The sequence below is a fragment of the Lontra canadensis genome, unplaced genomic scaffold (assembly GCF_010015895.1).
Source record: "Lontra canadensis isolate GAN:19392208 unplaced genomic scaffold, GSC_riverotter_1.0 scaffold57, whole genome shotgun sequence".
Taxonomy (NCBI): domain Eukaryota; kingdom Metazoa; phylum Chordata; class Mammalia; order Carnivora; family Mustelidae; genus Lontra; species Lontra canadensis.
The window spans coordinates 4,578,431-4,603,165 of record NW_022631051.1 but is presented as its reverse complement, the minus strand read 5'-3'; the positions used below and the strand labels follow the sequence as shown (position 1 = coordinate 4,603,165).

The following is a 24,735-nucleotide window of genomic DNA, read 5'->3' as shown; positions in this document are numbered from 1 at the left end:
AAGCACATCACTTAATTTAATGCGGGCACAGGTCTGTACCAAGAGTCTGAAACATTGTAAACAAGCCTTAAGCAAAGGAGGAAATGTAGAGGGGAAACAAAGCTGAGAAAAATGAGCAGGAAATGGGCAAGATGACTCATCTATACTTGAACGTCTGACCTGTCAGTTGGTCGTCGCCTGCGGCAGGGGCGATGCGAATGTAAGGTGTTGTAAGCTGAGTCACGATTATCGCAGCTATGGCAAAGGAAGATTCCCAGGTCAGCATGCATGAGGGAAGAAAAAGCCAGACTGAAGCTAGGCTAGCAAGGAGAATCTCGATCAGTATATCACATCGTCTCAACTTTGTTCCAACAACAACAAAAAGAGAAGAAAAGAAAAAAGAAAAAAAAAAAAAGCACATAGCAAAGTGTTGAATTTTCGGAATTCTTTTCCCTTAAACAGGCTTTCGTCAGGCAGTTTGAGTTCTAACTATGACACAATTGCAAGCTTTGGCTGAGATTTGGGGTAGATCAACCGAAGGGGAAAAAAAATAAAAAATAAAAGCAAAACATAAGTCCTAAATAAGGCTCTAGACTGAATAGTGTTTCCAACTGCTATTGAGCATAGTGTCTGAATGATTCGTTGCTAATTCTGACGATCCCGACTTTAGGCTTTTAAAATTTATCAGGTTACTTAAAATTCTGCTGCTGAAGTCACAATATTTTCTCTTCTTGCTAAAAATCACCTTTGTGGAGCACATTATCTTCTTTCCCTAAAAATATTTTTTAGGTAGAAAAATTTCTTTGGTAACTAAATTTCCCGGAGAACATTTCCATTTAGGAGCCTTATTTTGTCACATGAAGGGACTGAATAAAAAAATGCATCTGAAAGCATTGGTTCAAGAAAGGAAAATGAGTAATCGCCTTTGCTGTCATTGTCGGGGACCACATGTGACCCAAGACATGATTAAGAGTCTTGAAGTGGACCAGTCGGGGTGCTTGGGTTTGCCTGCATAGCTCAGCAGTTGTGTTTAAATGGTTAACATTTATGACACACAGATATTGGGGGAAAAAATAGAAAATTAAAACGTCAGTTCTAACATGATACAGCTGGAAAATGATGCAAAGAAAAAATATTGGAAAATTAAGGACAGGCTTACATGAAAGATTACTAATTTACATGGAACAGCCTGGGTGCTATTAGAAATGTGGCAGCGAGTAAGGAAAATAGATCATCTACCATCTGCACACAATTAAACCCAAAACTGCTGCTGCATAATATTTTGAAACATCCCTCTGCACCATTCACACGGTGCTGCTCCTTATAACTAGACAACTGTAGCGACTGGGTTCAAAAGTGGGATAATTGTCTTTCACACATTGTTAATGAAAACTTTCTCGTCTCGCTAAGTGAGATGAATAAACTTCCGGTTGGGTCAGAAGATGGAGGACTCCTGAGGTACTACAGAGATAATTTTATTGATAGGACATAGTATGCAATTTTGCATACTGATATAACCAATTGCAAACAGTAAAATGGGATTCCTAATACCCGTTACACAAAGTTGTACCAAGTTTATACATGTAACATTTGCTTGCTCGTTGACTGTTGTTGTTCAACCAACATTCCTGTGAGGTTTTCTATTACATTCAGGAAAATGTGACCTACTCTGCTTTCAAGAACAATTATAGTGTCTTACCAAAAACAGAGCATCTACCCAATACTGGAAAAGGTGAACAATATGAATAAAAAGTTACTTGAAAATGGCTAAGTGGGGCAGCCATGTATTCACAACTAAAGGAAAGGCAAATTGCAACTGGAGGCTCAAAACCCCCCATAGAAAAGGCATCATTATAGGTGTCAGGAAGGATTTCTATATGATCTCCATGTTCTGCCTTCTAAAGTATTCATTTGGGACTATTACTTTTCGTTACCAGAAAGAAAAAAAACAAAAACAAAAACTAGATTCTGTTACAAATTACCTTAAAAGATGAGTCAGCTGGCCCACAGCCTCCTTTTGCAAATAAAGTCTTATTGGAACACAGTCAGCCTTAATTGCTTACATATCACCCACAGCTGCTCTTACATAGCAACGGGAGAACTGAGTAGTTGTGACAGAGACCATATGGCTCACGAGGTTAACACAGTTAACCATCTGCCCTTGGCCTAAAAACTTGCTGCCCTCTGTCTTAAAATATCAATAAAAATCCATGATAAAACAGAATACTCCTAAATTTGTTAAGGTAAAGTCAGAAATCCCAATCCTCTGCTTTGAAGATAGTCTCTAATAGTTGCTGATAAATTTAGGATCTCGTTTAGGTCCAAAGGTATGAACGGAAGAGCAAAAGTGGACCAGACTTACAAAGTATCATTTCAGTCCTGTGTGGTGGGATCTTCTGGAATGTGAGGAACCAGTATTTACCAAACTCTTTGGCATGACTTTCATGCTCCTTGGAAAATGAGTTTGGATCAAATAATTTGGGAAACATAGGGTTGGACAAAGTTAAAAAGGTTTTCTTTTCCTTAGTAACTTCTCAGGGGCCTGGATGTACTCATGACATACATTGGGAAGACGACTTCAGATCAATCAAAGAAAATATTTCCTCTACAAAATTCTGAAAGACAAATGTAGATCATATCTACATTTCTATTTCTAAATCCATAGCTAAATGATAGCAGATTAGCACAGATGAGTGGTCTTACTACATAATTTGTTTTCTTCTGTATTGAATATGAATAATTAAAAGCATTCTTAATTAGCTTTGCATGTCAACAGACATTCTTTTCAGCTCTTTTATCGGTGTGTTTTCATTCTGTAGCAGTGTGGCCTAGAAACGATGGTATTTCGTTGAACAAAACAGTGAACAGGAAAACAGTCTAGAGAAACTTCTTCTCAAAGAGCCTAGTGATTAAAAAAAGAAACATTCAAATTTCTGAATCTATGTAGAAATTGGATCAGGACAATGGAAATCCTTCAAAGTTTTCTGAAGGTCTTCCAGCAAAGCATATGCACATTGCAGTACAAACATAAGTTAAATAAAATACTGAGTTTAAATACAGTAAAGCATTTTTTGCACAAAAAATTCACCTTGAAATATGACACTAGAGTAATGGTTTGTTTTCTTTTTCTTTAAGACTTATAGTCTGACTCCTATAATGCTTTTGGAAAGAATTTAGCATGTGTTCTCGAGTTGTTTTTTTTTTTTCAAGTCCTAGTTACACTGTTGTTAGCCAAGTCATAGCAAAAAAAGGAAAATAAGTACACACATATGACTCTAGTCCCCATACACTAAAAACAAAGAGACAAACAAAAACCCCAAAACTTTTATGAACCCCAAATCCTTAAAAACCTAAAAGTGGTATATTTACGTATTAGGAACTCTCACAGATTATACTACGCCTAACATTTAGTAGGTGCTCACATACATTTTAAAATAAACATATACCAAGAAAGCCCCCAAATGGCTATACTGTCAAAGAGAAAGACAGCTGGTATCATGTTAGGGAAAATATTATTTTATGGAAGATTGATGCAAAGTATACAGTTTAAATTGATTACTTTATCAATTAGAATGGATATAACTCATTTAATATGAGAAGTCTAATTTACCTACAAGACAGATTTTTATTTTTAAGTGTATCCTGTCCATTTAGAATCGATAATCAACAAAGTCTTCCAGAACTAGCATAAAGAGTTTTAACCCTACCATAAGGCAGTCATAACATATGCAAAAGTCAAAGAAAATACATACACTAACTGCTAAGGTACAGTTGGACCAAAGTGGTCTTGAAAAGAATCCCACTATAAAAATGTGAATGTGATTAAAAATCAAAATAAAACTAAGAGAATCTAAGTCTAGCTAAAAGCTCGTCAACTAACTCCACCTTACAGATTGAGGGTAACATCCAAACATCAGGTATATTCTATTATTGTATGGTGTCTTTATCTTTTAACTTGAGACAGAATGTTCTATGATGAGTTTGCCTATAGCCAACAATAAAAATAGAGTCACATACACCTATGAGGAATCTGGATGTTAAATCAAAGGGTACAGGAAAATATTGGCAATCCCCCACACATATGGATATAGGTAAGAACACACCTTAGGGTTTTTCCTGTGTCTAATTTTTATGAGGCTTTATATTTGAGATGATTAGTGTCAAAATATGCCTGTGGAATGTGATTAAAATAATCACAACATTAAATGTATAAATAGTATGAAATATATCTTCAAGAGACATACCCATACTTAAAATTACAAACTAGCTTCCTGTGAAAACAAATCCACCTCCATACTTTCTCTATAAAGATACTTGTCAACAGTTCTCTCATGAGAACATCGACATCTTTGTAAATTCAAAATGCTGCTTAGGAAAGTGGTTTAGTGCCTGGAAATTCAATTAATCCACCACACTGTTGGCCATATGTGGCAAAACACAGAAATTTTCAACTCTTTTAAATTTCCAGCATCTTTACTGCAAGGGACAAGTAGAGTTATTAGAACTGTCTATTTCTCTGTTTTGACTAAGTAGTCAAGATGGAATGGTTTCCTGCACTGCTGAAGGAATCTTTAACATGAATAAAGAAAAATGATCTGACTGTGGTGGGGGAGGGGATGGGGGGTGGAGTGTAGACATTAGACTGTGCTGTAAAGGAAGTTCACTGAATCTCTGCTGTAGAATACAATAAAATAAAATAGTATAGGATAGTGCAGTTCCCTAACAAGGAGATATTCTCCCGAGGTGTCCTCCTGCCTTACACTTTCGTGAATAGACATGACATTGTTACATAATGACTATTAACATCCGTTCCCCTCTTTCCCTAAAAGAGTTGATGTGGAGAGAGTTTGTTGCTAGATCAATGTTTGCAAATGACTCAGAAAATATGAGTGGGGAATATTTAGTCAATCAGGTCAACTGATTGTCTAATCATCCTTGGGTGAATTGAAAAACAAAAGAGAATATTGATTAAATCTAGCCAATGGAAGAAAATGATCCAATTCACCATCTAAGTCAATCTATTGTGAAAATGGCCAACATCAGATTTCCGTATCTACAAGGGTGTTACTTATATAATTGTTTAGCTTTTAGCTGAACACGATGGTAGATACTTCACTGTTTTCAAAGGAAACTGGTCAAGGTCTTGATTTTAATAAAGGGGAGAGAAGACACTACTACAATGCAGTACTATAATCAGATTTATTAAAGGTTCTGCTGGATGAAGAGGCATGAAACATAGTGAAACACTGCGAGTCGGAGTCCAAAAGTTTGGAATTAAGCCTTGACCCACAGATCAGCTAAGTGACCTTGGTCAGTCAAGTCGTCTCTAAAAATATGCATTTCTTCATTTAAAATATAAAAATAGCAATACCTGCCTCTTTTCTCACAGTAATGTTGAAGAAATAGATAACACATATATGACAGTGCTCTCAAATCTTTCAGCTATGATGTTAAATGTAAGGCATTATAAATTAGGCACTGGAACTGGATTTACTCTTTCAGACCCCAAGGGGAAGAATTCAATCCAGCAGTTAGAGCATGGGCAGTGGTCTGGAGGTCTCAGGACATCGATACCTCATTTGAGGGCTTCATAAAACTGTAATAACTAATAGCTAAGCACATATTACAGTTTATAAAACACAACTGATATCTGTAATTTCATTCATTATTAATTTATTCCTAAAAATAAAGGCACTTAGCCAGGTACAATATGATATAAAAAACTGAGGGTTTCAAAATCAATATGCATAGATTGTTGGAAACAGAACTATGAGCCCATGAGGACCAACAAAATACAAGTAAGTGAGTACCTGACACAGTGCTTGACCCATTATAATGAAACTAAGAAATATTTGTCGAGCTAACTGATTAAAAGGTCATATATCTTCAAGAAATAAGAATTCAATGAGAAACTTGAAAATGCAGATGGATGTTATGACATAGCAAACTACACTCCCTGAGAGGGAAACAACAAAAAACAAGATAGTTTCATCCAACAGAAGTCAAGTGACTGCCTACAGCCCAATAACATCTAATACTACAGACCCAACAGTGCCTTTAAGCAGTCATTTCTGAATTTCTAAATCACACAGAATTCATCGTGTTCGGGGTCACTGGGATGGTCTGAAAGGGCATTTTCAACCACAAGTGTTAATTTATAATGCCTCATTTTAATGCAGGACTTTATATTTTTCAAAGCATTTTCTTAAGTGCTTCCCAAATGCTGGCTAAAACCACACTGCAAGGTTGAGAAGATGACATCACAGCTCGTGCCCACACACAACTCTACTCTTTTTTTCAGGAGGCTGTCTGTAGTAAGCCCATGGTGGTTCACCCCGGCCACTTCTACATTTGGTCCTTGATCACATTTTCTCAGAATTTTAACTGGGCCTGGGAAACAGAAGTTCCACTAACATCACCTAGTTCGTGGGTTCAAGAGACCTGTCGTCAGTGAAAACCTTCAGTGAAAAAAGCCCACGCCCTCTACTTGGGAGATCTGTTATCACTAGGTCTTTGCTTAAAAAGAGCAGACAATATTCTACTACTTTGCAAGTGAAGATTCATCAGTCACAGTACTCCTCTGGTTTAAAAAACCTGTACTTAGATCACGTAAACATTACTTTTATTTTAAAAGAATTTTGAGAAAGCTAACCACTGAAAACTGCTTGGAACACAATCATATGATTCCTTAATTTAGAAAGAATCTACATGAAATAGTGAGTCCGTGTTAACTGCTTATACTCTAATACCCCCACCCACACATACATATACTTCTTTAAGTGGAGTTAACATCCCAAGAACTTTTGAAATGCCATCTAAATCTTTAAAGGACATAAACTGGGAGAGCATCCCACAGTTTCAACCTACCTTTTGTGGCCACTCGGACACAGTCTATTTTGGTTTCCTGTGTCAAATAAAGAGGGAGGAAAAAAATCACTATTGGTGTTTTATTTAAAACAAATAGGACTATCTGTCATTCTATTCAAATGCCGATAAAGAAGATCTCATTTTCCCCAAGTGTGGTGTTAATCACACAATGATTACTTCTGGAACCCCACTCAGATTCATTTTGCAGTTCCATAGCTGAAGGCCGTGGGCATTTCTGGGGTGGATGTTGAATGAGGAGCTACCCCCAAGATGTCCCGCCCAGCGATCCCAGCTTCTCCAGATCCTTGCTCACTCTCTGGGCAGATGCTACTGGAGGAGAACTCAGGGTCCTAGATTTCTCCCCTTTTCACTGGCAAAAGTCAAGTCTATGCTGATACTTAGACCCATGCTGGAAAACTCACACTTCTTTCTAAGGGGACTTTAATATCTTACCATAGTTCTGGTTGGCCTGAACAGGAAAGGGAAAAATTTCAGAAGTGACTCCAGAGTTTTTATTTTGTTTTCATCTTATCTTTCTAAAGCTGTTTTCTCTTAGCAAGAAAAAAGGATACCTAATTTAGTCACAGCTACAGGAAGCATAAACTCTTGTGAAACCAAAGAAATGGGACAGAATATGCTGAAAAGACAGATGTTGTGTATCTCACAAAATTTTAAATGAGCTGAATGTATGTGTTGTAACTATACTGTTTTCCTGTAAAATAGTAAGCTAAGCAGAATTGCTAGCCAACTTTTGGCAACAAGTAAAAACTGAAAATAAAAACCATCATGTTGACAACATAGTCTTCCTACCAAAAAAACAAATACAAATATATTCATTTCTTTCCATAAATTTCTCTAGGTGAAAATAAGTTTAGAAAGAGAAAGAAAACCCACATTTGCTCTAAGTAAAAACACACAAAAGCATGCCTTTATTTCTGACTACTCTCTTCTTTAATCCATGTTCACATTAATAACTCTATATAGCCTAGGGAAATAGCCATCTATAAAACTTACCCCGTTGGCTCTACTAGCAGCTTGGAAATAAATTCTGTAGCTTTTATGGGGGAGAAGGGGAGTGTTCCAGTATCCGTTGTATGTCTTATTATCACCAATAGTAAAAGGCTGAGCAGCTTGGAGACTGTTCGCTGGGAATTCTGCAGCAAAGTAGTACTGGGAGTTCAGTATGGATGCATTCTGGAAGTGAATTGGCACGGGGTAGCACTTCAAGATTTCTGTTGTCTTTTTAGTTCTTCGAGGACGTTCTTCCTCAACAACCACTTGATAGACACTAGGGAAAAAAAAAAGTATTATCAGTGATGTTTAGTGATAATTGAGCTGATGCCCCTTGCCTTTAATTGCATGCGGCCCACGGGATATCCAAAATAAAGAATATACTGGATATAGTCAATAATAAGTGCTTAGTACATAATGAATACTCACTTAACACCTGCTCAATGCAAGAGAGGGAAGGGGCTTAATAGTATCCCATAGAACTCTCTCACTCTCACCCAGTAATGTAATGTATTGATAGAAACAAAGTCCACAAAAATTTAAAAAAAAAAAATCACATAACAATCTCTGCTATTTAAGTGAGCAGGGCACTAAAATAATGCTTTTCTCACATGTAACTGAAGATGAATTTATAGAAAATGAACTCAATTTACCTAATAAGTGAAGTTATATTAACTATAATTTTATTTTTTTAAAAAGGCAATGTATTATTTTCTTCAATGATGTCTGTACGAGTGCATGTGAAGTTTTAACAAGTCACAAACACAATATGTAAAGATTCATGTTTGAGTAAGGTTTAACTTCCCATATTTTCTTACATTTTGTCCCTCACCATATCAGATCAATGGAGAGAGATGACATAAGGAGAGCAGAGAAAAGAGACTGGCCTTGGAGTTACAAGCAGTTTCTAAGAGCAGATCATGAACTGGGCTACTTGAATTATATATAAAGATAGGATGGGGGTAAGCATGTTCCAAAGAGGCCTGCAAGGACAGGTGTCCCAACACCTATCCCTCCTTCCTCCCTGCCCCCTTTCAATGTCTGAATTTCAAAGAGCCATAGGAGAATGGGATAAGCCTTGAAGGATGAATGTGTCTATTAAGATATGTATTTTTTTTAAAGATTTTATTTATTTATTTGACAGAGAGATAACAAGCAGGCAGAGAGGTAGGCAGAGGGGGAGGGGGAAGCAGGCTCCCAGCCGAGCAGAGAGCCCGATGCGGGGCTTGATCCCAGGACCCTGAGATCATGACCTGAGGCCGAAGGCAGAGGCTCAACCCACTGAGCCACCCAGGTGCCCCCTAAGATTTGTATTTTATCAGAATGATGAACATTTGTGCAGTTTTAGTAGGAAAAAAAAAACAACTCCTGCTATTAAGCAAAACTAACATTTGACAGCAGCTTTCAAGAACTGAATCAGAATAGACTGATTCTGGCCAGGAAAGGCAGCTTGTTCTCACTGTATCAGAAAAGCACTGGGACTCCCTGGAACAAGGCTGCAATCCTAGAGTTGCTCATACGGGTCCTCAATAAGGCCCAAGAAGAGGAGGAGAGAGGTGCCTAACACCCCCACTTGCCTAGGGAGGACCTGGAGAGGTCCCTCTTTGGGTTTTGCCCTTGGGAACTCCAAAGGTGCACTCAGTGAAATCACCTATTTCCGGGAGTACAAGCTACTTAATGCATTCCATTACAGGAATGCAATGCAGCAGCTGAGGCTCAGTTTGTAATTCTGTCCAAATAAACATCAACTGTTGTAGAACATCAGAATGACAGCTCAGGAGACAGGTAGCACAGTAGGATTACAGTACAATGATAAAGCAAATTTTGAGTGTGATATAAACTTTTAAATAAAACCCAGAAATTCTCCCTACCTTCTAACATCAGAGACTTTCTATTGGTTATGTAAGATACTCTATTGAATCTGGTAGAATTCTCACTGCATGATGGATCTGACACGACTAGATATGTTCAGGAAGAATCATCCTCTACGGAAGACAAGGAATACATAAGGAAGTAAAGTGGACTTTAATTTCTACCTCCCTTTTCCTTGACTTCCTACATATATGGTTAGATGTGTTGATTTTAAAATATGTCTGCAAATTCTGACACTTATCCCATCAAGAACGGGGTTGGCCAACCGTAATGACCATGTACAACCAACAGAACGTAACAGTGGGACAATGGGTAACTCTCAAGGCTTTTGTCAGAGGAGGCTATGCATCTTCAGCCTGGTTTCCCAGGGAAGCCAGCTTTCTGGAAGGAAAGCCCAGCCACCACGTATATGGTCCAATCACCCTGAACCTGCCACACTGGAGAGATCACATGCAGGCATTCTGCCCTGCAGTCCCAAAGAACTCCCAGCCAACAACTGGCATCACGGATAGCCATGTGTATGGGCCATCACAGAAGGCCACGTGGCTGAGTGTCAGATGATGGCAGCACCGACATCCCAAGCAGGAACTGTGCAGACAAGTCTTTGCTGGTCCACAAAATTGTGGCAAAATAGAAATGTTATTTTCAACTGCTGTGTTTTGGAATAGTTGGATATGCAGCAAATATTAAATAGAATGTCAGGTCACAGAATAGCAAGCGTGAGGGGTCAAAGTCAAAGTAAAAAATAGCACAACGTGGTGCAACTGGATGGCTCAATCGGTTAAGTGGCCACTGCCTTCAGCTTAGGGAATGATCCCAGGGTCCTGGGATCAAGTCCTGCATTGGGTTCCTTGCTCAGCTGGGAGCCTGCTTCTCCCTCTGCCCCTCCCACTGCTCATACTCTCTTTCTCTGTCTCACTTTCTCCCAAATAAATAAAAATCCTAAAAAAAAAAAAAAAAGCACGACACAGACAACAGCTGATTCATGAAGAAGTTTAAGCTAGTACGCCACTAAGTACAAACAGCACTGAGAGAAAGTGACTGTTCTCTTGAAATGCCTTTTGTGGGGTTGGGGGCTGAGTGGCATGTGCATTGATCTATGCTCTAATCCTAATTCTGTTAATAACTGGTGTTTTAGATTTTATTTATTTATTTATTTGAAAGAGAGAGAGAGAGAGAGAGAGAGAATCTTAAGCAGACTTCCCACTGAGCAGAGAGCCCAACGCAGGGCTCAGTACCTGACCACAAGATCATGACCTGAGCCAAAACTAAGAGTTAGATGCTTAATTGACTGAGTCATCCAGATGTCCCACAACTGGGGTTTTAAATTAATTCCTTTGGGTTTTATTTTTTTTTTTCAAATGAAATATGAGAATTAGATGGATCTCTAAGGTGCATTTTATGTTTTTATTCAGAATTTTGTTCAGCATACAAAAACCATTCTTTAAAAAATGGATAAATCAAAGCAATAATTAATTGCTTTGCAAAGGGATTCTCCATTAAGATAATGTTTAATACTGGCTTCCTTTTTATCAGTCAGTTTTTCTAAGTTATTTGCTATATGACATGATTTTCAAAATTTCACTTTTTCTAAATATTTATTTATTTGAGAGAGAGAGCAAGCATGAGTGGGGGGAAGGGGAGAAGGGCAGAATCTTCTAGCAGACTCCTAGGTGAGCATACAGCCAGACATAAGGCTTTTTCTCACGACCTTGAGATCATGACCTGAGCTGAAACCAAGAGTCAGATGCTTAACTGAGCCACCCAGGGCCCCTCAAAATCTCACTTTAAAAACAACTCTGGAAAACTCATTTACTACACAAAGTGGAAATGTGAAGATACATGTGCAGAAAAAAAATTGCAGAAATTATTTCATACAGGAAGTGCTAGGCTGGGCGACTTGCACAGGTCACCCTTATTTTCCTATTTTATTGATGTGAATACTGGGATTCAGAGGTGAAATGCCCATTCCATCTGGGGCTCACAGGTGATGAAGTAGCAGATATGGTCTCATGGCCATCAGAGAAGGCAGTCCTAGTGTCACCAGTAAAAGCCCTGGTTAAGGGGCTGGTGTGAACCATCTGACTCATGTGCATCTTCCTCTGCTTACGGAGACACAACCAACACACAAACTGGTCCCCGCCTACTTCCCAGAATCAACTGATTTTGAGTATTGTGTAAAGATTCTCATTTTATCACATCAACAGAGCTATAGATGGTAATGTCACCTTTGACCTCAATTCATTCTCCTATCTCCCTCTGAGTCATTAATAATTTCCAGGGAGGACACTCCTGGATCTGCAGTGAGGCCAGCATCCAGTTGGTGTCCTCTCCAGCTCTTGATTCCAACAAGCAACTCTGTGACCAACGGTACCGAGGACAGTAATCATTCACTTTTCATTTCCAACTCCTCTACATGAAAGACTAGCACAACCACTTCCAGACTGTCCAAGTGCCACCATCTTGAATTCTCCTATCACAAACACCTCGTCCTCTATTCCTTCACCCTGGCTTGGACCCAAGTTTGTTATTGAAATGCTGTTCTCCCCAACACAAAGAAATCCTTTGCCACTCTCAGAAGATGACTCTATGTCATAAAAAGATTGAGACCTTCTCATGAACCTTCTCTCAGGGGCTTATGACCTGTTCCCCCGTTCTGATGTACTCTTGCTTTGCTCCATACTCACAAAAATATATTTCTTGTAGAGACTACTAATCATTTCTGCTACTTACCAATATTTTAAAAAACCTCACAAGTTCCTGGAGGAAGAGGTCTATGATTTAGTCATCTCTATCCCAGTACACTTAGAATGAAGTGGGCCATGAGGCACATTTTTTTAAAGCATAATATAATCCACAAGTAATTTCTATTTTATATACATTCTATGTAGTGGTAAGGCAGAAATACACTGGTAATAACAAACATGCCCTGTTTTACTAAATTCTAATACTAAGTTAATTTTGTATTAATTTCTTGAATACCCAAGAGCAAAGAGAAGAAGAAATTATCAAGAAACAGGTTTCATGATGAGAGGATGCCGGTTAGATTTTAAGTTTATGAAAGATAACACATGATTAAATAACAAGCTCTGAGAGTTTTAAAAGCTGCCTCTCTGTCTTTCTACCCCCTTCTCACACCTTCATTTCTTACTTCCCATTCATCTTTTCCCCAACTTTGTTACTATATGTGCTATGTTGCATGTATATTTACTCATTTATTAACTCAAGAAATGTTTTCAAACACCTACTACATACCAGGCACTGCCCTACTTTAACTTGAACATTACAATATTTGACATTCCCTAATGAAAGAACGCTTTGCTTTGTGATTTAAATACCATCTATGTGAATATGGGTGAAAGAAATTAATTTTTCCAAGCAGGAGTTTTGTAAGGATTAGAGGAAAACCTGAGAATTAAATGATCACTTAATATGCCCCCATTTTAGCCAGTTGGTATGTTATACACTCCGCTCTACTCCAGATATATTACTTTTTAAATGGCTACCATCTACTCATCTTCAGATATATTAAAGGAAGAACTAAGTTGACTAGAGCAATTTCAGACCCAAAATGTCTTTTCAACCTTGCTCCACAAGAGAAATTAGATTTGCAAGCATCCAGACCTCAAATCTATTTGCTCTTTAATAATTTAAGCACTGAAAGGTCAAGCAGCTCTTTTCCATTCCCCTTTATCAACGTCCAAGTGCTAATGAAAAATAGCTAAATCCTATCTACTGCCCAATTGCCACACATCGCTGTCTTCCTGATGGAAATTAACGCATTATTGGCACGTAGGTCAATGGCACCTCAACAGAACTCTCTGACTGATACGTTTTTCATTGGTGCAAATAACATCATTTCACTAGTGAATTTCATAAAATCTGTCCAACCGCAATTGCAATCTCAAAGAGTAGCTTTGAAAATCTTTCTCCCTGAATGGTTTTTCCAAAAAATTGATTAAAAAGAGCAAGTTCTCGAGGATGGAAAAACCAAGCAGAAGTTTCTAGCTTAGTGAGCTGAATTAAAATTCTATTATCCTTTTAATGTATTACTCATGCTCCCTTTGTTTATTAAATAAAGTTACACCGTCCCTTTCCTGATTCCACCACTATTCTGGAATTTAAAGTAACATAAAATCTTCCCACGGCATTTGCAGTAGGAAGGCACAATCCATAGTGAAGATGAATCTGCCAAAAACGTGACATCACTAGATCATAGCTTTCTTATGGAATGAAATTTAATTTAAAGTTTAATTTATGCGAGGCTTTCCTACAACAAAACTCCAAGGCTTTTATAAGGAGAATAAGAAATCTGCATTTATATAGACTAGCACATGAAGTATAATCTAGAAAAGAACATTGGAACATCTTTCATGTACTCTGTGAAACCTGAAAGTTCAAATGTGATGAGATGTTTTGGTCTTTTTCTAACTTCGAAGATATTGAGGGGAAGCCTGCTGCAGAGCTGAAATTGACTTTAAAATTTTGGTCTTAATTCATTCCAAGATTAAATCCTTAGTTGTAAGTCCATTTTTCTTATCCACATATTCTATTTCTTATCAGCATAAAATATTGGAAGTTTAACCAACCGGATAGCAGAACAGGGGGTGAGGAGGAGGCGAGAGAGGGAGAGAAGTTAACGATCCATTTCATTGTTGCTTTTGCTAATCCTTTAAAGTCCACACTTCTGATCATTTCAAAGACTTAGAATATTGTTCATTTCACGGCACCTAAGAGTGCCTTTTTGCTTGATTTGCAATTTTTGGTAAAACCATCCATTCTGTATGTATGAAAAAAAAAAAAAAAAAGACTGGTATTTTTGTCTTCCTGAAGCCAATTTTTGGGTGGCGGGGGGCAATAGAAAATGAAAGTATAAATTAGATGCAAAGCATGTAAAATAAATGTGTAAAGTTTATTGTCATGCAACAACACAGAATTTATTTTCTTCCTGTTTTTGATTTGGTCCTTCCCTTTTCCTAAACCTGCCAGCATTTACTGGAACGACACCTTAAATAATTCAAACAACCTCGTACAACTAAACTAAGCTTTAAAAATATTCTCACCAGTTAAAAATTAGGGGGATAAAAGGTCAGTTCAGTATGTCCAATATGTTTATCATCATGACTAGGATTCTTCCAAGTCCTTCATGTAACACTAGCGCCAAGAGTTGTCGACCTGACACAGTCCTGCTCATTAAGTCACTAAATGACGACTGATAACTAATTTTGCACAGGGAGTGGGCACTGGGTAGATAACACACCGTGCAGCATAAATAGATCTGGGGGGTTGAATATTTTATGTTAGCAACGTTAATTTCTCTTTGTCCTGCTCTCTTCCAGATAAGATTGGCCATAAATTGCTTTGGAGTATTTGTGGGACACCACAAATATATTTTATGTTCTCTTAGCCGTAACTCATCCCAAGGAGCTTGCCTAGCATCCGTAAGTTACTGGTGTTCTGTGTGTGTGTGTGTGCGTGCTCACGTGTGTATGCATGCATATACGTGTGCACGTGTAAGCATGCCTGAGTGTGTGGTCTGATACCCTGCTGCTCCGCTAGTTAGTGATAATATCTGGTAAAATAAAATATTAATTACAGCTGTAAGGTTGGGTGAGAAATATGAAGTCAATTACAGTTCCATATTGTGAACAAAGGGCAGGAAGAAGAAAAATCCTTTAGTTATGGAAGTTTGTGATAATAAAGGAACAACTAAAACATTAGACTCTGGCTGAGAAGCTCTGTAAAAGGCCACCTGTTATTAATCTTCACAACAGGCACCAAATTTCAAGTAAATTAGTCTTAGATGGAACCTCTTTAAGAATTATTTCTCCCCGTTTTAACAAATGAAGACATTTTCCATTGAAGATTTTATTTCATTTAAGCTAATCATAATTTAATCATCACAATTTCATAACATATGATTGCAAAAATTTTAATTCAAGGTCAGCTACTATTATTAAAGTATGTTTTCTTAAATAGCACTAGTGATTTGAATAAAAATGAAAACCAAATACCATCAATGCCACACTAAATGTTTTCATTATTGCATGTTTGTATTATATTCAATTCAGAATCTTTTGGTCCCTAAAAGGAATAATAATGTAATAATAATAATACTGTAGGCTAGGTGAGCTAGAAAAAAAATGCCACCATCCAAAAAGGCAGAGAAAGATAATTCTCATATGGTTTCACTTATATGAGGGAAAGGGAGGGAAAATTGAATGGGAAGAAATCAGAGAGAGACAAACCATGAGAAACTCCCTGACTCCAGGAAACAAACAGGTTGTGGAAAGGGAGGTGGGTAGGGGGTTGGGGTAACCAGGTGATGGGCATTAAGAAGGGTACATGATGTGATGAGCACTGGGTGTTATACGCAATGAATGAATCAATGAACACTACATCAGAAAGTAATGATGTACTGTATATTGGCTAATTGAATTCAAATTGAAAAAATTACAAAGGAAGAAAACAAAGAAAAACAACAACAACAACAAACAGGCGGATGAACCAAAGATGGGTGCCATCGAGAGAACACTGAACTGGGAGTCACCATACCATAGGCAACTGGGTCCAGCTTTGCCACTAAATCATTGACTGACCAGTAAGGTCCCTTCAAGATCTAATTTTTATAACTCCTGGCACAAGATCAGGCAAGTCTCTACATCAATACGTGAGAAGATAATTATTTTATTCATGGGTCTTCGATCCTTCCTTTTTACAATATTCATCATGTTTCAAGCACTGTGCCAGGCACCGGGGAAGAAGAGGAGGAGGAATTAGGCATAGACTGTCCCTGTCCTTGAGAAGACCAGCCTAAGGGTATTAGATATAGGTCACTCAAACAAATGCTGTGACAGGGAGCTGATCTGGGTTTGTACCGAGTGTAGCGGAATGCAGGGAAGGGGTGACGATGTTTATGCCAACCTCTTACAGCTTCTCTTCATTGAGAATATCAGACTGGACCTAGGGCCCAAACATTCCCACCAGTAACACCCGAAGACTGCTGTCCTGCCTAGGGCCACCAGCTCTCTCCCCAAATTAAAAATAAAAGCATGACAGCAAACAAAAAAAGCTAATGTCTTTAGATTCCTTATATAGTCCCCATTCTGTCCCACCACTGGTGCTAACAGAACTGCACCAAAGTTCCAACAAGCTTTAACCTCAGACTCACTAATGACTGCTTGCAACAGCTTCCGAGAACTTGTAAGGTCCCTGTATCCATAGTAGAGCAGGCTGAAGGGAATGGGCGGTGCCCTAGGTCCGTTACCTCCCCAGGTCGTGCCCCACAAGTTCCCTAAAAAAGGCCTTACAGGGCACGCCCAGCAGGGCTTCTTCTCTTGACCCCCATGACCACCTGTGAGGTCTGGGGTGAGGATCAAGAGCTAAACTGCCTCTGCTCTCTGGGGGCTGGTGGAGAAAGAAGGCCACAAACATGCAGTCCTGGTCTCTGTTCCATTCCACCTCTCTCTAAATCCCTGTCCTGCAAATTTGCAACTATGCTTTCTGCCTTGTGTGAGCAGTCCTCAGGTTATGAGATCCATCGTTTCTTAGAGTTTAGTATTTTGACTGATATCCATGGTAATAATTAAGGTCAAATCAAAACACTACAGCTACGTTTTTCTGTTTTTTGTTTTTAGATTTTATTAATTTATTTGACAAAGAGAGAGAGTGCGCACAAGCAGGGGGAGCAGCAGAAGGAAAGGGAGAAGCAGGTTCTCTGCTGAGCAGGGAGCCGGATGTGGGACCTGATCCCAGGACCGTGAGATCATGACCTGAGTTGAAGGCAGACACTTAACCAACTGAACCACACAGGTGCCCCTACAGATGTGTTCTGTTGTGATTTGGGGGTTGGGCGTGGTTGTTGAGTTTGGCCTTGAAAGCCATTTCTGGCTGTCCCCACCCACAGGCAGCCTCTCTGCTCTACAGAAGGCCTAGCTGCCGTCCCTCTGAGCACCGGGCCTCTGCTCACTGGTGCACCTGCCGCGGAGGCCTTGGTAATAAGACCGGAGCTCTGATCTAATACATAGAATCCTTCAGAGGAGATTATGTTGAAGAGGAGAAAATTTGAAAAATAGGAGAAGGAAAGCTATGCACTATATTTTCTTGCACAAAAGCAAGTTTGAAATGGAGTTTGAGGGAAAGTTAAATTAAGTTTCATTGTATAAATGCTCAAATACATCTACTCTATTATTATTATCTTCCCCTGCCATTTTTAAAGCTTCTTTTCAAGGGTTCTTGAAGAACAAACTTAGTTTCCAAAATGAATTTTCAAAGAGATGACTGACATTGTCATCCTAGAAGCAACATTAATAAAAATGATCTTTGTTTCCTGGCAGTAAAGGAATCCAGAGTATTATTTTTTAATACAATAAAATTCACCTAAAATCAGGTGGGGGAAGGATGGTGGTCGTGGTAGTAAGAGATTTAGCACCCTTTTTTAACACACACTGTTGCAATTCAGCTGTAATAAGTAATAAAAAAAAAAAACCCAAGCCTAATATAGTAATATAAAAATTGAAGTTTTACCATTGAATGACATTTTGGTCTTTGTGATTATGTGTATTCCAATGAAAAAAAGGAAAAAAAAATAGGTTGGAAGTCAGATATTTAGAACTCTTTTCCTTAAAGAATTTTAGCACCAGATAGGACCTTTCAAAAGGTTCAAGCACTGACAAAAGAACAATTTAGCCCCCAAATTTATGATGCTCTTGTAGTTCACATTTCTTCAAGAAATAAGAGGGAGCAATTAAAAAGCCACTAATAAGCATTTCAAAAGAACTGGTGTCTTTTTTTCTTCATTCTCTGGAGACTATTAAGAACGGGGAAATGAAAAAGAACATACATATCAACAATAAAAAAAGACTGATTAATTTGATTAAAACAATCCAATATACTGAAACAACTTCGTTTAATCCCAGTCCTTCAAGTACTCAAAACTATACTCTTAAACAATGAGTAAATTGTAATGGGAGTTGGGCTTCACCAAAAAAAAGGGGGAAAAAGTTGGTTTCAAAATAATAATGAAGAAACCAAGGGAAGAATCCCTCCTAACCTTTAAGAAGTAACAGGGATAGACCCCAAAGATTCCAATCATCACAATCTAAAATCAAAGGTATAATTAACATGTTTTCTTAATACCAGAAGAGACAATGAAAAGAGGATATTAATTTGCGATGTGGCCCATGTCTGTCAAGGAAGGCATAACCAGGCTGGTTCTCTCCCGGGAAGGTCTGCAGGGAGGAGGCCTGCGGGCTGAGGAGCAGAGAGGACGCTCCTGAGAGGGAGCACATGCCTGACATGCACGTGGCTTCACTCGTCACGTGGGTCTGTGCAGGAAGAGCGCTGCTGTTCACCTCCCAGGACCTTAGCACCCTATGCATGAGGATGCTGGCATCTGACGAGGATGTCTGCTCTTGACGGGTTAGAAACCATTTCATAAAGGACTGAGTGTCGGCTTGGCGCACGATAGCTACTTCCAAGTCACAATGATTATTCATTTTTATTATCATCCTTATTATTCCTGCATGACAGACAGCTCAGATCATAACTGAAGTTCAGGAATATTATAGTAGGACCTAGAAAATTTCCCAAGACATGGGCAGAAGAAAAGGGGCCACCACATTATTTAGTTAATGTTACTGCCGTCATTACAGGCCAGAATAGCATCAATAATAAATAAGAAAAGCTTTCCTACGTTGAGCAGATAACATCTGTGTTAGATAAGATGCTGAGTGCTTTGCTGACTGTTATTAATTCTCTCAGCTATCCTCTAAGGTAGATTATTACTCATATCTGATTGATGAGGGGAATGGAACTCAGAAAAGTTACAGGATTTGCCCAAGGTTAGAGTGCGAACATGCACCAGGATTTAATGCACCAAAACCATCAAACTCCCTGCGGTGGTTAGCTGCATTGTTTATGATTCTGAATACCTTTGTGCCTTCCTTTCCAGGAAAGAGCTGTTATTTGTAACTACTCCACCCCGTAGTGGTTGACGGAACACAAGTTCTTCTGAAACTTTGATGATTTTATGGAATGGATGTACAGTATTAACCCACACACGCAGTTCTTACAACTTCCATAAAATTGCTATCAAAATATGGGTTACCTTTAGGACATTGAGCCCACTATATATTTAAAAGTTTCTTAAGATTTTATTTGTCTAGAGAAGAAGAGAGTGCGACAGGGGGAGGGGCAAAGGAAGAAGGAGAGAGGGAATCTCAAGCGGACTCCGTCCTCACTGAGCCTGAAGCCCAATGCAGGGCTCTGTCTGCAACACTGAGACCATAACCTGAGTTGAAACCAAGAGTTGGGAGGCTTAACTGACTGAGCCACCCATGCACCTCTAGAACACAGATCCTATTTAAGTGATATTCACAGTATGTGGGCACAAATGTTAAAGGACACTGATGATTAGAAATCTGACGTTTATTATCAAAAGCAGGGAAGAAAGGAATCCAGGCTAAATAGCAATCTAGCCAACATGCTTTCTTAAGCAGATCCGGATATCATAGTTTCACCCTTTTTGAGCACAACAGTTTACAAAAACAAAAGTTTACTTCCGCTGGAATTAATCTTCCTGACGAGGCTGTGAGACAGGTGGAGCATGTGCTGGTTTCCAGTTTTAGAACTAAAGAAGGCCCCAAAGTTCACAGGATAGCCCAAGGTCACAAACCCAAGGATTCTGGTCCATGGCGAGTGTTCTTTTAATTAGATGGAAGTCCTAGAATGATTTACATTAGCGACATCAGATTCCACATGCTCTATGTAAAACTTCAGTCATTTGGAGAAAACTCCGAGTGTACCATGGAAGCAGCTTCAAGCCTCCTCCCACCGGAGAGCTCCTGTATTTGGTGGGGGCAACAGCACTGAAGCACCCACCTAGACGACCTGTTAGTTTTTTGCCAGGAATTGACACTCATGGGTCAATTATCCTTCCTCTCTGACCCTGCCCCAGTGATTGATCTAATGTGCAAATGCAATCATATCTCTGCCCCTTAAAAATCCTAGAGTCCCATCATTTGCGCGTGGTGGGGGTTGTGGGTGAGCAGAGGAGGGAAGGGGAAAGAAGGTTCCATCCTAAAAACACATCAACTGCAACCTGGCATATTCTCAGCCTGAGCGAATATTTACACCTTTTTAGGATGGCCCGAAGGGGAGGATGATCCAGGAAGTGACTGAATATAGACCCACCCACATTAAACAAAGTCTGGATATATGCTGAGGGCAGTGGTGAAACCCTGACGGACTATGAACCAGGACAGCGAAAGATCCTGGCAGCCACATTGTGCACAGGGGACTGGAGAACCAAGAAAGGCAAAAGTATGAACTAAGACAATGATGGGAGGATGGAAATGAAGGAAAAAATGTCGGAGGGTGGGGGATCAGTGATCTTGAGAAGTGAGAAGCATGATAGCTTCCGTAGGAGTCAGGACAGACGTGCACGATTATAGGGACCTTCCTGATGGAATCTGAATTTGGAGGAATGGCTTATTTGAAGTAGCTTTTCTGAATTTTTCTTCTAATTAAAAAAAAAATGACAAATTGATTCAAGGGTAAATGTCGGGTAGTCTTTCATGCTTCTGTCCCATATGGACGGGACATGGTATTTAACTTTTATTTAAGGATGAAAATATGAATTTAAAATCCTTCTTGTTCCAATATGTCCAACTACTTAAAAGGAGATTTCAGTCCTTTGGCTTCTTATCTATAGAAATTTCAGTGATAATTACTTTTGCTCACAAGAAAAAGATGAGGTTTAATTCAATAAACATTTATTGCACACTTAATTAGGTTTGAGGTACTGAATGATATTCAGGAACTAAGTTATGAAAATCATTTTGTGATCCTTCTGCAGTTCCTGTTATATTTACATGCATTTTACATAATGATTAGCCTAGGAAAAATGCTCACTTTCAGCATTAAATGCATAAATCTAATTAATATTCCCGAGTGCTGGTCAAACCTCATTTACTATGTGTGTGTTTTTAATTATATTTACTAAGATGACCCCTGTTTACATCGCTTCACTTTCTCTTCTTCCAGGCTTTTCTCCAGGTTGTTCATTTCTTGGGCGGACCTAAACCTGCATTCAGCCCCTCACTGGCTACTTTCTACTTCTCTTTTGGGTTTCAGCCTAAACAATGTACCCTGATCCCCGGGTGAGATTTCGTCCTCTGTCAGATGCTCTTGGAGTACTCTGGACTTTTCTCTCCAGCTTGACAGCATCTTAGCACAGTGACTTGAACATAAAAGTGCTCAGTAGGTATTTGGTAAACGAATGAGGAAGGACCAAATGATAGCACAATGTCAACTGTGAAGTTTCCTCTAACACTTTGCAATGTGACAAAGGGCAAGAATTTTAATTAGACGCGAACAACTGCAGAGAGCTCTTATGGCTTCTCAATGAGCAGAAAACATTTGCACCGACAGTGGTCAGGAAAACACTTTTGGGTCAAAGCAGAGAAGAACTGGGACACAGGGAACCACACAAAAGCAATGTGCCGATAATGGGAAAACTCCTAGTGCTCCCAATGGTTCTGCTACCAAACAGGCTGATAAAATGAGTATTAATTAAGTAGCTGAAAGCCAAATACAAATGACTATCAAGCGACTATATACTTAATGAAATCATTTTTGATGAAACAGAAGGCATATCAGAATTTTTGTTGGCTTTAGTGTTCTCGCCATCAACAATCACCTTGAACGTACTTTTATGTGCTGGTGGGAGAAATGTTCTGCTGAAGAAAATGATGAAAGACCACACTCATGATATGGCTGTGTCCCCACAACGAACAAAAGCGCTGTCACAACCAGAAAGTGGTCAGATCCTCTCGGGGCTACGCCTCAGCTCTGAAAGTCTGCGACTTTAAGCAACGCACTGGGCTGGCTTGCCCTCTCTGCCTCACACGTGCCTCGATCAGCCTCTTAGAACTTGGGATCTTTTCTCCCATATATATGTGATTTTAGCCCTTTAAAAAAGTAAAAGTGAGGCATCTATAGGCAAATCAGTCTTTGTCAAAATTTCTAAGATCTTCACTCCCAAAGGCTTGCAGTCTTAGCTCAGAATACCTCTAGAAATTCATCCCTTAAATCTCCTGGAATCAACACCTGTGTCAGGAAGACCTAGTAGTTCCTGAGAGCAAAGGTCATAGTGGCTTCAAGATTCATAACTAAGGCAATGCAGTGTTCAGTTCAAGGCATTTGCAACTTTCTGGGGCTCTGGGTTATAAGTAAGTTATATAAGGCTTACAAGTAAGACTACTTGTAAATTATTCCACTGTTAACACAGACAGATGGTCCAGATATTTGGGGGGACAGCAGCATGTAACTTTCTCTACCGTCAGTAGAAAATGAGATCAACCTGCATGTCTACTTCCATCACCCTGATGGATGGATTCAGGGCAGCTGGTCAGTGTGGGTCGGGGAATGGGCAGCACTACCTGCTCTCATCTCTAGAGAGATGGTCATGCGTAACTTTTGGCTTCTACTGTACATGAAGTCTTTCATGGCTTCTACCGTATTTGAAGGCTTTCATGTAATCTGTAGTTCCAATCTCAGGTACCTCGTTTTTCCGAGAGAAGCATGGGTTCCTTCTGGCATAGCAGAAACAAGACAGTGTACGATCAGACACGTGGGTCTTCCCTGGCCCTGGCCAAGAACTGGCCCCAACCATCCACTAAGCAGGCTGTTTAGTGGTGCTCAGAGAAGGCTTTGCACTCCGGATGTCAGTAGGCAAAGACACCACTGTGTCCCTTCAAAAGGCCTTGCAGACACAACCTAGTACAAATTATAATCATCACAAAAGCAGCTAGCGCAGGTTCAGGGCAAAGGGATTAGGGTGACGCAGTAAAAGGAAGGTAGAAAGGAGCAGAAAGAGAAAGATCCAGAAGCTTCTCAGCAAGGAGGGGCTGATAATGCCATGTTTCTACTGCTTAGGAAAATGGAGATTTAAAAACATGTGTACAATTAGTAACTTCCAATAAATTCCTAGATAGAGAGTCATTGCTAAGATGGGCTTTCAGTTTCTAGTGTCCTAGTGTCCACTTAACAATACTCTAAACAGTTACTATCACTAGTTGCTGTGGCTAGTCAAGATGTTTTTCCCTCTAAAAAGGACTAAATGGTTTTGATTCCTTTAAATCCTGTCTCTAATAAAAATTAGCATGTGGCCCTTAGACGATCTCTTTCCTTCATGCCTAAAGGTTAGTGATGTCCGAACAGGGCCCAGCAAAAAGGAACCGTGGGAGGGGCTCAGCACACCCACCAGCCACACTTCCTCTGAAGCTGTCCTGGGCACTGTCCCTGCCTAACCCCTCCCTCACTGCAGGGCTGATCTTCCTTACATTTTTTTTCCTTGCCTAAAGCTCTTGAGTGATTACTCACTGCCGAAAGGCTACCTCTCTACTCCTTGGCATGAAGCATGAGGGTGCCCAATCTAGCCCGATCTCTCTTGTGGCTCCCTGCCCGTCTCCACACCACCCCCCCAACCCCTGGGCTGTTCTGCTCACTCTAATTGTAACACTCTTCTCATCCCCAGGTCAGGCTGACTTGCTCAGTCCTCCCTGCCCTTTTGGAACGTCTCACTCATTATTTATTCCCTGCCACACACACTTAATCTCCTCTGCAAATACCTCCCCAGGACATACATTTCTTGGACAATATCCATCTGCAAGATTCAGCTCCTTGGCATTGGAGCCTCTCTGAAGTCTTACCTGACCTTCCCGGGTACAACCCCTCCCCCTGGCCTTTCTGTGCCAGTCTTCATCCATGCAGTAGGGGACCAGATGACCCACTGGTCCCTCCCATCCTGATTGCGAACCCCCGAAGAGAGCCCATAACAGGTTCTTCTGTGTTCCCAGTACTCAGCTCAGTGCCCAAAACCTAGTGAGTACTTAATAACTGTAATCCTCACAGCTCCCTGAGATAAGATGATATTACCTTGCTCTGCAAAGATGAGGCTTAGAGATGTGAAGAAATGGGTAACAGTCACATAGCTCATCATTG

General features: G+C 39.6%; 1 protein-coding gene across 10 annotated transcripts in view; it reads right to left on the bottom strand.

Moving 5' to 3' along the window:
• Positions 1–24,735, bottom strand: part of PTPRM (protein tyrosine phosphatase receptor type M) — a 765,571-nt gene that overhangs the window by 248,189 nt on the left and 492,647 nt on the right. For 7 of the 10 annotated variants that reach the window (XM_032875725.1, XM_032875726.1, XM_032875727.1 and 4 more), the window contains 3 exons: positions 7,861–8,134; positions 6,847–6,883; positions 160–234 (listed from right to left, as the gene is read on the bottom strand). In XM_032875725.1, the coding sequence (XP_032731616.1) occupies positions 160–234; positions 6,847–6,883; positions 7,861–8,134 (386 nt within the window). The remainder of the gene's footprint in view (positions 1–159; positions 235–6,846; positions 6,884–7,860; positions 8,135–24,735) is intronic. The other 3 variants (XM_032875728.1, XM_032875733.1, XM_032875734.1) reach the window with 1 other exon arrangement.